At 47.7% G+C, this 16,421-nt stretch overlaps 1 protein-coding gene and 1 long non-coding RNA gene across 4 annotated transcripts in view; one reads left to right on the top strand and one right to left on the bottom strand.

Moving 5' to 3' along the window:
- SCHIP1 (schwannomin interacting protein 1) overlaps nucleotides 1-7,005 on the bottom strand; it is a 122,187-nt gene extending 115,182 nt beyond the window's left edge. The window contains exons 1-2 of one of the 3 annotated variants that reach the window (XM_055307945.1): nucleotides 6,883-7,005; nucleotides 5,081-5,800 (exon numbers count right to left, since the gene is read on the bottom strand). In XM_055307945.1, coding sequence (XP_055163920.1) covers nucleotides 5,081-5,782 — 702 coding nt within the window. In that variant the 5' untranslated portion in view covers nucleotides 5,783-5,800; nucleotides 6,883-7,005. Of the gene's footprint in view, nucleotides 1-5,080; nucleotides 5,801-5,970; nucleotides 6,103-6,882 lie in introns of those variants that run through there. The other 2 variants (XM_055307943.1, XM_055307946.1) reach the window with 2 other exon arrangements.
- The window catches only part of LOC129498557 (uncharacterized), a 31,999-nt gene continuing 19,960 nt past the window's right edge, over nucleotides 4,383-16,421 (top strand). Inside the window, exons 1-2 of the long non-coding RNA XR_008662142.1 lie at nucleotides 4,383-4,442; nucleotides 4,709-4,755. This is a non-coding gene — a long non-coding RNA (uncharacterized LOC129498557). The remainder of the gene's footprint in view (nucleotides 4,443-4,708; nucleotides 4,756-16,421) is intronic.

Here is a 16,421-nt window from a genome sequence, read left to right as displayed (position 1 = left end):
CACAGATGGAACAGAGCAACCAGTGGGACAGGAAGCCAAGGTTACAGGGAGCACATGAATAATCACGGTGACAGAAGCATAAAATGGTGCAGCTTCTTTGGAAAACAGGCAACTTCTACAGTTGCCTACCATATGATCCAACCCATCTACTCCTAGGTATTTACCCAAGAGAAAAGAAAGAATATGTTGCTATGAATTAATTCCAGCACTTTCATGAGTCATGGAAACTAGAAACAACTCAAATGTCCATCAATAGGTAAATAGGGTATATCCATAAAATGAAACACTACCTAGCAACAGAAAGTAATGAGCTATTGACATACAAAACAACATAGATGAATCACAAAATAATTACAGGCTGAGTGAAAGAAGCTAGACAAAAACTGAGTACATATTATATGATTCTACTTACATTCATTTTAGAAAAAGCAAGCTAACCTACAATGATAGAAATAAGACCAGTGGTTGCCAAGGGATGGGATGGAGAGATGGCAAAGGGGCACGCGGATACTTTTTGGGGTGAGAAATACGTTCATGATCTAATTTTGGGGATAGTTTCACAAGTGTACACGTGTATCAAAGCCCATCAGATTGCACACTTCAGATGTGTGCAGTGGATTGTCAATTCAACCTATATAGTTTTTTTTTTTTTTTTAAGAATCCAAAGTGAGAAAAGAGGGTGAGTTCCCAGAGATGAAACAAGCTCAACGTGGACGACTCAAACCCTAAGAAGTGAAAAACTTCACAGAAAGATCATTGAGAAGAAGAGGTGGAATTATAGTCCAGTTAGGAAGAGGAGCACCTCGGGCACCTGGGTGGCTCAGTGGTTGAGCATCTGCCTTTGGCTCAGGTTGTGATCCCAGGGCCCTGGGATCGAGTTCCGCATCAGGCTCCCCTTAGGGAGCCTGCTTCTCCCTCTGCCTGTGTCTCTGCCTCTCTCTGTGTGTCTCTCATGAATAAATAAATAAAGTCTTAAAAAAAAGAATTATAAAAAAAAGGTAGAGGAGTACCTTGAGGCAATGGGCTCTCCCACCCCACTGGGCCAAGTGGAGGGGAACCCTTGAATCGGCAAAAGAGTGATCCCAAGACAAAGTAAGATCCAGAAGAGGCAGGCAAAAAGAGAAAGCGGACTGCTCAGGTTTGCAATGAGAAGAGAGAAGCCGGGTTTCCCTAGGATTGCCCTGTTTACCAAACACAGTAGGCAGGGAAATGAGAATTTGGGGTGAATATGAGTATCAGGGAGTGGGACTTGCCACACTAGTTCCAGATTTCATATCAAAGGCACCAGTCTCCAGTATCTTTCTTTACTCCTTAACTGTGTGTGGCCCTTGATGGGTGGGTGATGCAGGCCCAGGGCAGGACTGTGAGAAACGTAGGCACTAGATGAGCAGGGGCTGGCCAACTGGAGCGGGCACTTCTGGGAGTAGTTCCGGCTGTTGGGTTGAATGGCTCCCTCCCTCTGTGTGTCAGTCATTTGTGCCAAGCAGGAGGGAGCTACTGGGGATAAGGCAGTGGAAAAGGAAACTTTGCTGCCCTCAAGGCTCTGACATAGAGGTGGGGGTTGCTCCATCAAGGAGGAGGTTGGGCCACTAGAGGCAAGCGTGTCTAGAGGGGTAGCAGGATGTAAGGTCACCAAAATGTTTCCTTCAGGACTCCCTCTGGCACCTTAGAGCTCTGACCCCAAAGACAGTTCCTGGCAGGATCCAAGCCCATCATCCCTGGTTGACACCAAGGGAGAAATTAGCTGCTTTAACCCTTTCACAAAGAAAAGGTCAGCTCTAGGGTTTAAATCCCACCTAGATGTTGTGTGTTCTTAAATTTGCCTCTAAATTTTGCCTAGATTAGGAATGACTGATGGTCAACACATTTTTTTTCTTTTTCTTTTTTTTTTTTTTTGGTCAACACATTTTTGGGATCTCATCCTTCACTTTGAGGTCTTGCTGCTGCCTATTCCAACAAAACAGACCAAAACTAAAACCATATATGTGAGAAGAGATTCAGATTTAATGGGATTTGATTATTTCTTAATTACTTAGGTCCTTAATATACACTAGGGAAGAGGGGACTTGTCATTAGAAAACCTTTCCTTCCCTTTTACTTCAAATTGTTTTTAGCCTTAAAATGAGAAAAAACAAACAAACAAACCGCCCTAGTCTTGGTGTAAGAAGAAAGCCTTTCATAGGTTACTTAGTGGGCCCTTAGGCCCAGTGACTTAACTTCAATGGGCCTCAGTTTTTTCAACTGCTATATGAGGGGGTTGGCTTAGGTCTGGGGCATGTGTGTGCCTAATAGACCATTGTCTGATTGATTGATTGATTCATTCATTCATTCAGTATTTGAGGACTTACTGTATCCCAGGCATTATCACAGGCACTAGGTTACAGCAATTAAAAGCCAGGCAAGACTTCTACACTACAACTTGATTCTTAGAGAAACCAACAATGAAGGGAAACCAAACAAGAGAATGTCAGGTAGTGATAAGCACTAGAAAATACGCCAGAGTGCCTTACTTTACTTTGGGATGAGTCATCTGCAACGATAGAAGGAACCAGCCACTAGATTCCAATACAGGCAACCCTACTGGGGGTTTTCCCTCAGGTGGGAAAAGGTTACTTGGTTCTCTTCAAAGGTAAAGGAGAAAACACTCATCTTTTTCACTTTATACCGTTCCTCCCAGTAGTCTGTATTAATTCCATTTATATACACAACTTTTTAAGGTGGAGCAAAAATACTTGATTTGAACAACTTCTAGATAGGCTTTCTCTTCTAGATGAGTGCTTTGTTATTCTCAAGTTTCTGTCCTCATAGGTATAAATTCTCCCACTTATTCCAGGCAGGAGTAAAGAGGATTGAAATCAGTGTTCTTAAAATTTTATGACAACAACCCACAGTGCGAAATAAGTTTCACATCACGACCCAGCATTACATAAAACCAAAAGTTTTTAAAACCAAACTTAACGGTAACTACCTGCAATAGATAGTGGTATATTCTATTTTATTTCGTTCTTTTTTTAAATGCTAAGGTGATTTCATCAATAACTTACAGTATGAAAATCACTATTCTAAACTGACACTGGCTAGTAGTTTTGTTATTAACAAGCAAAAAAATGGTAAAATTGATTAAACACCCTCAAAAGCTCTTCCCTTCCCCTTTTTTTCTGTATTCATATTTGCTTTAAAGAAATGGGTTCCAAACTTCTCTGTGTAACTTGTGGAGGAAATGCCCAGAGGGGGCATTTTCAGGGGCACTGGGGTGGAGGGAGGGGGACCCAAATATGTAAGTAGTTCAATAGGTGAGGAGACACCTTTGGTTTCAAAGATTGCCAGAGAAGGCAAGATTCACAAAGTCCTCACAAAAACAAGGCTGTGGGTGTGTCTGGTGTTGGGGTGGGGGGAGGGAAGGGATGCTGTTAAGTAATTCATTAAATTTTAAGTTCCTAGAGGGGAGTCAGCCTGCATCCCTATCCCGTGTCTCACACGGGCACATGTGTAACTGCAGCACGGAGGATCAGACCTTGCATTTAGCACATAGCAAACAGGTGCTGCATAACATTTTGTTTAATAATTTCTAAATAATGGAGCTCGATGTCATCGTCAAATCCTAACTTGGCACGTACACCAATTATTCTCCTGGAACGTAAAAATGTCATGCAATGGTAAACAAAATGTGTTTATCTTCAAGTCACTGTTTAAATCCAGGGAGCTTAATCAGGTATTTTTCCCAAGCACTAAGTGGGAAAGGGGTGTTTTCCATTGCAAAGTATGAGAGAGAGGATTGGTTGTAATGGAAAGATTCCACATCTGCTAGTGGACTTGGTAAACAGCTGGGATTAAAATGAATGTGTTAATTTAATAGGTAGTTTCTCAAGGGACACTAACCAGTGGGCTCTGTCAGCCAAGAGCTCTGTCTGATAGAAACGGAGCCAACTTCTCCGTGCATCACGGTTACTGTCCTCACCCCTGAAGTCACAAGTGCATGCACCCAATTTCCAGTAGCCCCAGGGCCCTGGAGCCAAAAAATCACACCTGCAAGCCAGCATTCTCCCGCACTGCCGGCACAGCTGCCACACACGGAAAGCAGCTCGGTGCGACTGCGTGCCCTTCAGCCCCATTTAGGGACATCATTAACCATTTCAAATTACAACTGTTGCTTTATCTCAAAGCAGTGATAGACAGCAGAGCTCCATGCCTGATGTTTTGCTTTTAAGTCATTTATCTGCTCTCGTCTCGGGGGCAGGAGAGATGTTGAGACAAGTGCAAACCTGCCAGAGCTTCTTATTACAGATGCGGTCCTCCTCCTCTCCCTCCCTCCCCTCCACTTCTGCACCCCTCCCTCTCTGGATCTCCTGAACCGAGGCAGTGGCCTCTGACAGCAGAACGAGGAAGGATTCACCGGCGAGGTGCAGGCCACAGAGGCAACAACCGCTCCCTCCTCGGGGCAGGTCAATCACCCCATCCCCCAGGTCCACAATAGGCTCCCCCCCCCGCCCAGTCTTAGAGGGGGGGCCGTCACCCACTGGAATTCGGGAGCCTCCGCGCGGGGGGGCGACATGTCCCCGACCCCGCTGCCATTCCGAGGTTGGGCAGGCGGCCGGGAGCGTGTGCACGGGGCCAGCCCACGTACAGGCGAGACCCTGGTGGTGACGAAGGGAGACCCGCCACGGCCGACACAGCCACAACTACTAACGACTTGAAATATCACCCGCAGGGCCCCGGCTCCGGTGCCAGGATCTCCCCGGACTTATTTTCAGGCAAGTGACTCACAACCTCGTCTCCGCAAGTAATTCCATTAAAATGAGTCGCCGCTTCCACTAACCCGACGTTCCGCCGCCCTCCGGCTGCCCCTCCCTCCGCCCCGCCCCGCCCCACGGGCGAACCCAGGCCGCCCGCAGGCTGAGCCAGCGAACCCGGGGGGGCCGGCCGGGCCCCCCCCCTGCGGCCGGCCCCCCCCCTGCGGCCGGCCCCCCCTCTGCCGCCGGCCCCCCCCCTGCGGCCGGGCCCCCCCCTGCGGCCGGGCGCGCGGGCGCCGCGGGGGGCGTTCGCGGGTGTGCGCGCGTGGGCACGCGCCCGGCCAACTTACGGAGGTGGAGTTGGTCCTCGCCTGGCCCTGGTTGCGCACCTCCTGCTCCCGGAACTGCAGTCCGGCCAGATGCTTCTCCAGCGCCTCCCAGTCCATCGGGGGCGCCGGGGGCTCCTCGGGGACGCACGTCCCGCCGTCCGCGGGCTGAACCGGGAGGAGCCCCGCTGCCGGGCCCCGGCCGCCGCGTCGGCCCCGCGCGGGCTGCGGCTTCTGCACCGCGCGGCGGGGTCCCCGGGAGCTGCCGGGCCGGCCGGCCACCACCACCACGTTGCCATTGTGCCTGAGGTCCTGGGGGTCGTGCGGGTGGCGCAGGTTGCCGTTGGGCACGGGAGGCGGCATGACAGTGGTGGCGCCCTTGCCCCCGCCGCCGCCGCCGCCGCCGCCGCCGCCGCGGGTCCTGGCGCTCACGCCCCCCGGCTCCCGGGCCGGACGGCGGGCATCCCGGCACCCCCGCTCGTCGCGCTCGTCCTCCTCTTCCTCCTCCTCCCCGTCCTCCTCCGGCGCCCACTCATCGATCACCTTCTTCTGGTAGACCGGGAAGGGCTCCTCATAGTCCTCCAGGGCGGACACCAAGTCCAGGCTGCCCCCCGGCGACGACGAGGATTTGCACTCGGAGCAAGGGGTCACTTTGGTGGAGTTGGACTGCGAACTGGCGCGGCTGCTGCTGCTGCTGCTGCTGCCGGCGTCACTGCCGAGATCCATCCCATCCTCTCGGTAATCCTGGGGGGGGGGGAGGCAGAGAGTGAGCCGCCGGGCCGAGCCTGCTCCGGCCGCCCGCCCGCCGCGAGCACCCCGACCCGGTGCCCCGCGCCCGCCCGGCCGCAGGGGCGCCCCCGAGGCCCGGGCCGGAGGCCCCCTTAGCCCGCCCCCCCTTCCTCCCGGTGACTAACCCTCCGGTTAGCAAAGGGGGTGCCCGGCCGCGGGCGCGGACACTTTCCTCAAGAGGGGCCCCGGGGCGCGCATGCACTTTGTTGTAACCATTTTGCGCCGGGCGCCCCGGCACCCCGCCCCGAGGATTCTCCGGGAACCACACACTTTGGCAGAGAATTAGAATTCCCCGGGGGCGGGACCGAGCGGAGGGTGGGCGGCCCCTGAGTCCGCACCTCGCTCGGGGCGCCGCCCCCCGCCCCGCCCCGCCCCGCCCCGCCGGGCAGCCGGGATCCGCTCGCGAGCCGGGCTTCACTTTCTAAGGATCCGCGGGCAGCTCCGAGGTGGAGGGCGCGCCCCCGCCCCCGCGCCCCCGCGCCCCCGCGCCCCCGCCCCCCGCCGGCCCGGCCCTCCCCTCCTCCGCTCGCCGCGAGGCTCGGGTGGGGGGCGCTCGCCTCCGCCGAGGTGTGCGGGGCCGGGGCGCGGCGGCGGAGCGGGTCCCGCCACGGAGCATGCCCAGAGGCCGCCGGGCGCGGCGGAGGCCGCTCTCCCGGTTTTCGCGGCGGCGGGCTGGGGCGGGAGGCGGCGCGGGGATGGGGCTGGAGGCGCCGGGAAGAGACCGGGGCAAGCGGGCGCGGGGCTCGGGGATGCAGACTCGGCCCCTTGGCAGGGCGGCCCCTGGGGAGGCTGCGGGATTCCAGCCCCCAGAGGCACTAATATTCCCCGGGCGCGTCTCCCCAGCCCTCCTTTCGGGGCGCGTTATCCTGCCTAAGCCTCGGGGTACCCCAAAGCCCCGGGCGCGGCGCATCCTAACCCACGCGGAAGTCCCCGAGCGATCCGGCGACCCCCCGCCGCCCCACGCGCGCAGGCATAGCCCACGTGGGAGCCCGAAGCGACGCGTGCTCAGTGGTCATGCACCATCATTTCCCTCCCACCTTCCTCGGCCACTTCCTCGGCCTCCGCCGCCCAGCTCCCGTCGCCTTGCCGGCTCCCCCGGCAAGTTCAGGCTGTGGGCGGAACCTGTTGCTTTAGCTCACGCTTCCTTCCCCCTCCGGGCCGCACGCTGAGGATGACCTCACACACCGGCGTGTCCGGGGAATGGAGGGGTCAAGCGTAGGATGGGCCTGATACCTGGAATTGGGGAGGAGAATCTGTGCCAAAGGTGCAGGCGAACCTCTAGAGCCCCCTTTGGCCACCTCCGACCAAGGAGACCGTAAAGGAGGGGGAGAGGTGGGTATCAGGTGACCTGCTCCTCCTGGCGCGTGCACTGGCTCTGCGCCTTCAAATTTTTCTGGAAACCGAGTCAGAGAAACATATGCTGGCTCTTTCCGAATGCACACTGGTTCCCCGAGTTTGGCAGCTCGTCTAATTGGGAACAGGTTCCGCGAAGTGAAAGATAGCAACACTTGAAAAACGTAGATGGGTCATCGAACACCTTTTCAGGATTAGGAATTTCCAGTGAACCGACCCACCAGTTCACACTTGTAAGAACTGGGAAGCTAAGAACTGCCCTCTTCTCTGGTGGTTATGGAAAACAGTACTTTGAACTTCAGTGGTCTCACATACAGGCAGAAAAATGTAAGGTGATGGATGTGTTAACTAGATGGGGAGGGTCCTTTCCACTCTATGTTTGTATCAAATAATCGTGGCATACACTTTAAATATTTATGATTTTATATGTCAGTTATACCTCAATAAAGCTGAGAAGTTTCAAAAAGAAAAGAAGAAAAAAAAAAAAAGCCCAGCACTTAATTTTACAACAGATTGGGGAAAACCAGTTTCCCTGAACTTCCAGATTTGTACTGCTTCCAGTTATTCCCAGTGAATTCAAGCCTGGACCAGGCCACTACCCCGGGCTTTGCACCCTCCAGATTGAGGAACAGGGGAATGCTAGAAATTCTTCAGTAGGGAGTGGCTGCCACCCTGACATTTCTTCTAGGTCTTAATTGGGACTTGGTGCAGAGACCCTTTGTTTAAGTGATTTCAGTGAAGTGTGACTCTTTCCTGTGCTCCGTAGGCCTGAACCAGGGAAGATAAACTAATCTTTTAACTTGTCTGGAAGCAGCGGTCTTATGAATACAGGAAAAGGGGCCTCTGTTCTAGCCCCTTTACAGCTCTTCTGTAAAAACAGGACTGATTTGTAATTTAAAATGTCTTTTATGGTAACATCTGTAAACAGCCTGCTTGGGCTCCAAATATGGTTTGATTTTGAGGTTGCTGTGAAGCACTGGGTCAGCTGGCTGCCCCCATGTGGGATGGAGGTGGCCCTGAGAGTGTCTGGAGATGTGGATAGGAAACACTGTGTGCTGGGAACTAGCTAGCTGCTTTTCAAGTCACCATGTGATTTGGCAAGGTTTAGGTCAGGAAGGGCTCCCTGCGCTGTGGCAGGACACAGGTAGACAGGGAAGTATTGATTAGCTGAGGTGATGAAGGAGCGTTGTGGTCTTGGCCCCAATTTTTAAACATTACGACCTCCTCACCCACCCACCCAGACTCCCTCTTGGGCTCCGACTCATCTCCCTGCCGCCCAGATGGTCCATGTTCAGGGAATGCAAAATAAGGCCTTAGAAAAACATTTGGCAAGGTAAATCCACTGCCAAAAATGCATGGCATTTCAAAGCCAAATAGAAACCTCTTTGAATTATCTGTCCTTTTAAATTATTTTCTGACCAGATATTCTGGATCAGATGGGAAAGTACCAGGTTTCCTTTTTTCTTTTCTCTTCGTGCAAGGTGCCTGGCTAGCCCAGTTTCCATTCTGTTTCCAGCTTTCCATCTCCTGCCAAGAACTGTCCCATTTTGGAACAGGAAGCCCTGCCAATTCCCAGGCCGGCGACAGTCTACGGATATGTCCAGCAGGATGGAGAGATGATTTGGAAAGTGATTGAAAGGTCCTGTCTTCCTGTTTAGAGGACCGTTTCTCCCAGTTAGAAGCTTGGGGCATACAGATTTAGATTTGTCGCCTGCAGTCTTTGCACATTAGACATCAGAAATGTGAGTCAAGTGGGTGTCATCACAGACCAGCACCGTCTGCCATCAATCACCAAATCCTGTCCCTCTAGAATACTCACTGCCCCCCTCCCCGAGTCTAGATCACTATGTCCGGAAATTTCTAAATGGGCTTCCTACGACCTGTGACCTGTGCCCACTGTGTGTGTGCAGCCAGAGTGCCTTTCTGAAAGGCAAATCTGAACAAGGCCCTCGTCATTTCATCAAAACCCCCTTAGCTCCTCATTGCCCTTAAAGGAACTGCTTCCTGCCCAGCCTCCCCCAACTTCTTTTGGCAAATTTCTAGTTATCCTTTAAGTCTAGGCTTACATGTCACTTTCTCCAGGAAGGCTTCCTGATTCTCTGTACCCCCAAAAGGGATCAGGTAACTTTCCCATGCTCCTGAGACACTCGCTGCACTTACCACACGCACTTTATTGAGGTTGCTGTTTAATTGCTTATCTTCTCTACTAGACTCAAGAAAACCATTTTATGTCAAGACCCAGGCCATGCATACAGCTAAAAATATTTAAAAGTTTCATCAAACCCTTCTTTTGTAAAATCCTATCCTGATTCACTAAAAACAAATTCTGCCCACCCATCACCATTGATTCTATAACCTTTAGAGGGATCGGGGCTCCTGCTGTGAAAAAAGACTCTAAGCTCCAAAGTAGAAATATTTCGTTCGTGGTAAATGGAATGGAATAGAAGCTTGTCCAGCTTGTTGCTGGAATTATTAATAATAACATTTAAGTCGTTGAATTCCCGGAAACTCTCAGGAAGAAACTAGTGTCTCCATTTATAGGTATGGATGCTGAAGATAGTGAGCTCAAGTAAGTTGCCGAATGTCAAAAAGAGGGAAAGTGGGGTGGCCTAGCCAGAGCTTGGACACAGGTAGCTTGGCTTCAGAATCCTGGCTCTTAGTCACTCAGTGAAAAGCTCCGTGCCCTTTGGTCTGCGTGCATATGGATACATTTACCAAGCAAAATGCCAGAAAGGGTCTCCTTCCAGCAACTTCAAAGGAGTTCTCAGTCTGCTGCCCTGCAGAGGCTCTTTGGGCAGTACTTCTGTCTAGGCGGAGAAGAAGGCAGCTGGCAAGAGCAGCTGCTCGCTCTCCAGTGCTCACATTGCCCCACCTGCTCAACCATCAACAAGTTCAGCAATATTCAGCGAGTTGGGAGACTTAATTGTGTAAAGGCAGAGAACAGACACCTCAGAAAATGAAATTTCACCTCGTTATGAACTCCATGCTTTTAAGTACCCCTGCCAAACAGACCCTTTAAGAAGGCAGTTATTGTGAGATTGGGATTTTCATTTTTGTCATGAATAGAAAACTGGAATAATACTCAAAAGGTAGGGATGAGAGCATGTTTCTCAGAGGTCCGGGCTATTTATAGGTTTCTAATATATCAGGACAACACGTGTGAAAAGACATGGCTAAAATATTTAAATCCGAAGGAGTGCAGATAGCAGATAGAGGAAAGAAAAGGTTTGTCTGCAAAATTTCCAGACTAATTCAGAAATGATTGCCCCTAACGCTGCACCTTCTCTAAGTTGTGGCATTTAGAGTAAAAAAGAAATAGCTGGCAAAGAGGTTTGTATTTCATCTTTATTACATGAATTACATGCAAGTCACATGCAGTACACAGATGCTCTCCCATTTCGTCACCTGAATTTAACAGCACTGTGAGGCCAAGTGTCCTGGGTATAGAACATCTGGGCTTAGTTTCCAGCCCTGTTTCTAACCAACTTTGTGACCTCAGTTTCCTCATGAAGGGGCTAGATGGCACGATCACAGTGTTAAGCAAACAGTAAGAATTAATTGAATGAATGATTAAGTGAATGAACCAAAAGGATTCTTCCAGCTTAAAGACCCTTTGGATTTAATCCTAAACGCTATGGGAAATATGGTATAAGAATATCTCTCAATGGTTTTATCACCTTCCCCGTTGGAAGCTACCAAGTTGGTTCCTCCACTAATTCGAAACCAAGGTCTATCTCCATTAGGCAGGCTGGAAGCATAGTATTTCTCCTGCATTTCTGTAGAGCCAGTGGTCAGTCTTAACTTTTGGTCTCTAAATGTTGGTCTAAAATGTAGACATTTTGGAGATGGATCCTATATCCTCCTAAAGTAATGTTTTTCTTACTTTCATTTACAGAGCTCTATTTTAATGGAAAACATCCCTTTAAAAAAACATTAGCATCTTAAATGTTTTGACTCTCTAGAAAACCATGAGAGTGCACTTCTTTCCTGCATTTCCCTCAATAAAATTGAAATGGCAAAATCTAGGCAACCTCAGCCCTTAAAAGATAGCTCCAATGACCTATTTTCTAGACCTGAAACCAGGACACTTGGCTTGACAGATACTACAGTGCTTACAAAAACTAGGTGAATGTATGAAATGAAGATTACTCCAAAAAGTCAATAGGCATTGGTGAACAAGGCAACTCTTAACTGCAGCATGGGACAGTGTCTGTCTTTATCAGGGAAAAGTTGCACAGAGGTGTTAGTCAGGACTTCAACATACGGCCACACAGATTGTGCCCTGTCTGGTGCCAGGAGGCCCCTCCTGATCTGCACTACAGGGCCTGCCAGGAGGTTAACCATTTGGCACCTTTTGCACGGGTGGGGATGTAAATGGCGCCCCCTAGGGGTGCGCAGTAGGCAATCTGCACAACAGTACACAGAGGCTCTATTGGGAATCCCATTGGAAGGAAATTTTTTGATGAGATTGGAAGAGGAAGGGGGCTATTCTTTTCCTAATAAAGTCTTACCTTGGATGGACGGCATTGACAAGAATTCAACTTATTTAAACTCTTGTCTTTCTTTTCCCAGAGATTCTCTGTCATCATATTCTATATTCTTCCCTTAAGTTCCTAGCAATTCTTGAAAATGCAAGTCTGTAAGCAACTCCTGAGTTTATTTTTTGGGCTTCATTGTAGGGCATAAATTACATAAAAGGACATTTAGGGAAAGCTAGGGAAGTTCATAGACCTGTTGTGTGAGCTCAGGGAAGCGTTACAAGTGACAGGCGCTGAGACCACGTGCCCATGACCCCAGTACAAGATGAACTGCCTCAGTAATTGTGTGCCTTGTACTTTGATGTGTTTGTCAAAGAGGAACATCCTCACAGGATGCTCTAGGAAGTAAAACTCTGTTCTGGTCACTTTTCGACATAACTTTGGAAGTGTTATCAAATCAGAAAATAACTGCTGGCACCCGTCAGTGCCATGCAGGCAGGAGGAATGCATGTGAACGTGCAGAAGGAGGCGGCTTGGTGGAATAGGAGGGAACTCTTCCAAGAGCCTTGGCTCTGCCTCTGTTTAGCTCTACATTTATGGGCAAGGCAGTCCCTGCTGCTCCTCGGGCCACTGGCCTTATTATGGAAGGAGTTACATGAAATTGTCAGATGTCTTAAGGGTTAGGCAGGTGAGGTAAATGAGTGAAGTGGGCAGTATGGGTGGCAGGAAGTCCCAGGATATGTCACTGAGTCACTGGACAGCACAGCACAAAGGCGTCCATATTAACATTCAGAACAAAAAGCATTTTTATCTTCAGTTTATTCCTGGATCACCACTTGGACCTCTGCTCTTGGCTCTAGATGCCCAGACTTCTAAGACTGCATGAAAATGGAAGAGTTAGGGAAACCATCCATCTTGGCTTATGTAGGAGGGTCCTGCTTTATACCTGTCGTCGTGCAACAATAATGAACAGCACATTTCTTCACTCTCAAAAGTGTCCCACTCTACGTGATAAATTATATGATCACTCAAAGTAAGGGAGAATGTGAAAAATGTTCAACTTCACTAGTAATCAAAGAAACGCAAGTTCAATAATAATGAGGTAACATACTGCCTATAAAAATATTTTTTAATTTATTTATTTGACAGAGAGAGAGAAAGAGAGAGAGAGAGAGAGAGAGAGAGAGAGAGAGAGAAAGAGAACAAACAGTGGGAGTGGCAGGCAAAGGGAGAGAGAGAAGCAGACTCCCCCCTGAGCAGGGTGCCTGATGCAGGGCTCGATCCCAGGACCCTGGATCATGACCTGAGTCAAAGGCAGACACTTAACTGACTGAGCCACCCACGCACCCTGTTTTAAAGTTATTTAAAACTTTAATAGTCATTGTCAAAATGAGTGCAAAGAAACAGACATATATACTATTGGTGAGCTTAATAAATTGGTTGACACAAACTTTCTGGAATACCATTGGATAACACTGAATGATAATATACAAACTTTCTGGAACATTATTTGATAATACTCCTTGATAAATGTCTTCCCAAAGTTTATACCTCCTAACCTGTTAATAACACAGCAAGTATTTATTGAGCAACTCCTACATGGGAGGCACTGGGTTATATTGTGGTGAAAAGAGAAGAACACTATTTTGCCTAAAAGGAAACATCAGTCTGGTGGAGAAACAGGCACTATGGGAGAAAAAAAGATACACAACAATTTCAATTACAATTTGTCATAAGTACCCCAAAAATAGACTCATACGATGCTGAGAGAACACATAGGTAGGTAGTATGCGTGTTGGGGGATGCATTAGCAAAAGGTCTGGTCAGCTGAAGAGGGAGGGTGTTCAAAGCTGAAGAAACAAACCCCTGAAATAAAGCTTTTGGGGCTGGAAGAAGCTTACCTCCATCGAGTATCTGCAAGGAAAGCAATAGGTTGGAGCAAGAGAGTAGGGAAAAGTGGCAAGAGAAGGGGTTGTGCCATTAAGATCTTCATCCTCACAGCCACTTAAGGCTTGTAAAAAGCACACTGACATTTTTAGAAATGTTCTTCTTGGCAGAAAATTACAAAGGGGATAGAAGGACAGAGTGGGACCAGAGTGGATGCAGGGAGACCAATTAGGAAGCAAATATGTAGTCCAGGGAGGAGATAAATGTGGCTTAGGTGGGTGTAGCGGAGATGGAGAAAAATAGAAATATTAGAGATATATTTAGATGAGAGAATTAACAAGACTGAATAGTGGGGGTGGTGAGGGACAGAGTGATGTCACTGATGATTTCCAGCTTCGTATCATAAGCGACTGAGTGAAAGGTGGATGTCTCTTTGCTGAAATGGGCAATACGGAGGGAGGTTTGGTGGGGAGCAGAAAGAGGGAAGATATTGAATCCTTTTCGGACATTATCTATTTGAGATGGTATAAAACATACAGGTATAGATGACAAGTAGATATCTGGAGATATGTGCATCCGGAGCTTCGAAGAGAGATCTGGGGCTGGGGATGTAAATATGGGACATTGTATATTTGAAAGCTTGGGTATCGGTGACACCTTCTGCAGACAGAGTGAGACGAGAAGGCCAACTTTCTAGCCTGGAGGAACTCCATCGTCATTTATAAAGCTAGGAGAAGAAGGAGTTTGTAAGAAAGATAAGGAACAGAATGGGGTAAGAAGACAATAGTTACTCTTTAAAAAATCTACCCTAAGGACACAGAGATGAGGATCTAGATTTATGCATAAAGATGCTCATTTTGGCATTTACAATAGTGAAGAATTAGCTTCAACCTAAATGTCAAAAAATGGTGAGTTGTTTAAATAAATTGTGACATACTCATTCTGTGGAATAAATGCAGTCAAATCAGATGCTTTTGAAAATTAGAACATTAAATGAATAAAAGAGGATATACTATCATATATACAACATCATCCAGATTTTGAAAAATTAAATGTTTTTATGCCTAGAAAAGACGTAGCCACATGTTAATAGTGGTTAACAATAGATGGTAATATTACAGGTGATTTTTTTTACCTTTGTATCTACTTGGATTTTCCAGTTTCTTTATAATAATCACAAAACGGGTAGTAATATTTTTATGAAACAAAGAAAAATCATGCATATTTATTTTACTTTAAAGGAATGGTTCTGAATTTGTTGAAGAATCCCATTAAAAACAATTGTTCAGTTAAGCGTCCAACTCTTGGTTTTGGCTCAGGTCGTGATCTCAGGGTCCTGAGATCCAATTTCGGGTGGGGGTGCACCACGCTCAGCTTGGAGGCGGCTTGTGTTTCTCTCTCCCTCTCCTGCTGCTCACCCCCCTGTGCGCTCTCTCTCTCTTCCTCCCTCTAAAATACATAAATAAATCTTTTTAAAAAATTGTTCAGGTGAACTAGAATTTATTTGTATGAGTTCTGTGACGAATCCTTTTATAAGACAAATAATTTTCTGGTTCCGTAAATCACTTACTAGTTTGAAGTTTCTGAATGTCAGATTTTATTACAAAATGTATATGGGGTCAGCACACTTCTGAAAAAAAAGTTTTGGGGTTTTAATGGACTGATGCAGGGGTCAGCAAACTTTTCTGTAAAGGGCTAAGTAGTAAATATTTTCGGCTTTGTGGGTCATTTAGTCTACAGCATTTTTTAAAGCAACCCTTTAAAAATCTAAACATTCTTAGCTCTTTGGTCATACAAGAACAGGTTGCAGGCTGGCTCTGGCCCACAACCCATAGTTTACTGACCTCTGTACTAAGGATGAATGCACAAGAATAATGCATAATACTTTTTCATTAAAAGCTGACATGATATTGGGACTGTAGCTAGGTGAATCTTCAGTTACTAGAGTACTAGAACCAGTTTGGGTTCATTTTCAACGTGAAGCAGAATATGTGGAAAAGATCTAAAAAATCTCTCTCTTTTTTCTTAAAGTTCATATATCTTTAGTAGAAAATTGACCCAATGCAAATATGCCAAGAAGTTGATATTTTTTAACCTAGAAAGTCAAAGCTAAAGGCAAATTTATTTATTTGTAAAATGAGAATCTTTTCGTATTTCTTCTGCGATCTTAGATTGTTGGTATTATGAGGTGTGCTGTTGTTACATTCAAGAATCTATTCACTATGCCACCAACCCAAGGGTCATCCTTATTCCCCTCTCTCCATTTCCCCGTCTCCCTCCATCACCAAATGTACTTAGAGCTCTTGGTACTCTAGGCAGGTCCCCATTCCTGGCCACCACACCTACCCACCCCCCCACCCCAGTTGCTGTGAATATTGGCTACAAAGGCTCACAGCTATCCTCTACGGTGCAATTTATCCATCCACCTTCATCAAGCCAAGCATACCCATCTGATCCACATCCTGCCTGGCATTTCTTCCTTCCCTATCCTGCTTCTCTCACTCCATTATAGGCTTATCTCTCAATAAACCACCCGCATCCAAATCCCTCTCTCAGGCTCTGCTTCTAGAGAATCTGACCTAAAACACCAAGTCTACTTCTTAAATATATTTGAATCTACTTCCTAAATATATTTGACTTTCAGACCACTGTCTGCTTGGAGAAAGGGTACTAGACCACATGACACTTATCATTTTATTCCAACCTATGAATAAATTTCAAAGTTTAGTGTATGATGTCAGTAACTTTTATGAACGTTAGGAAATGGTTTTTCATTAAATTATGCATCAATGATCTGATAAAAGGACCCATAAGGATAAACAAAGAACTTGGAAGAGCTTTAGCTTTCAATTGACATT

The sequence above is a fragment of the Nyctereutes procyonoides genome, unplaced genomic scaffold (assembly GCF_905146905.1).
Source record: "Nyctereutes procyonoides isolate TBG_1078 unplaced genomic scaffold, NYPRO_anot_genome, whole genome shotgun sequence".
NCBI lineage: Eukaryota > Metazoa > Chordata > Mammalia > Carnivora > Canidae > Nyctereutes > Nyctereutes procyonoides.
Note: the sequence above shows the minus strand (reverse complement) of the source record. Positions and strands in the feature narration are given on the sequence as shown.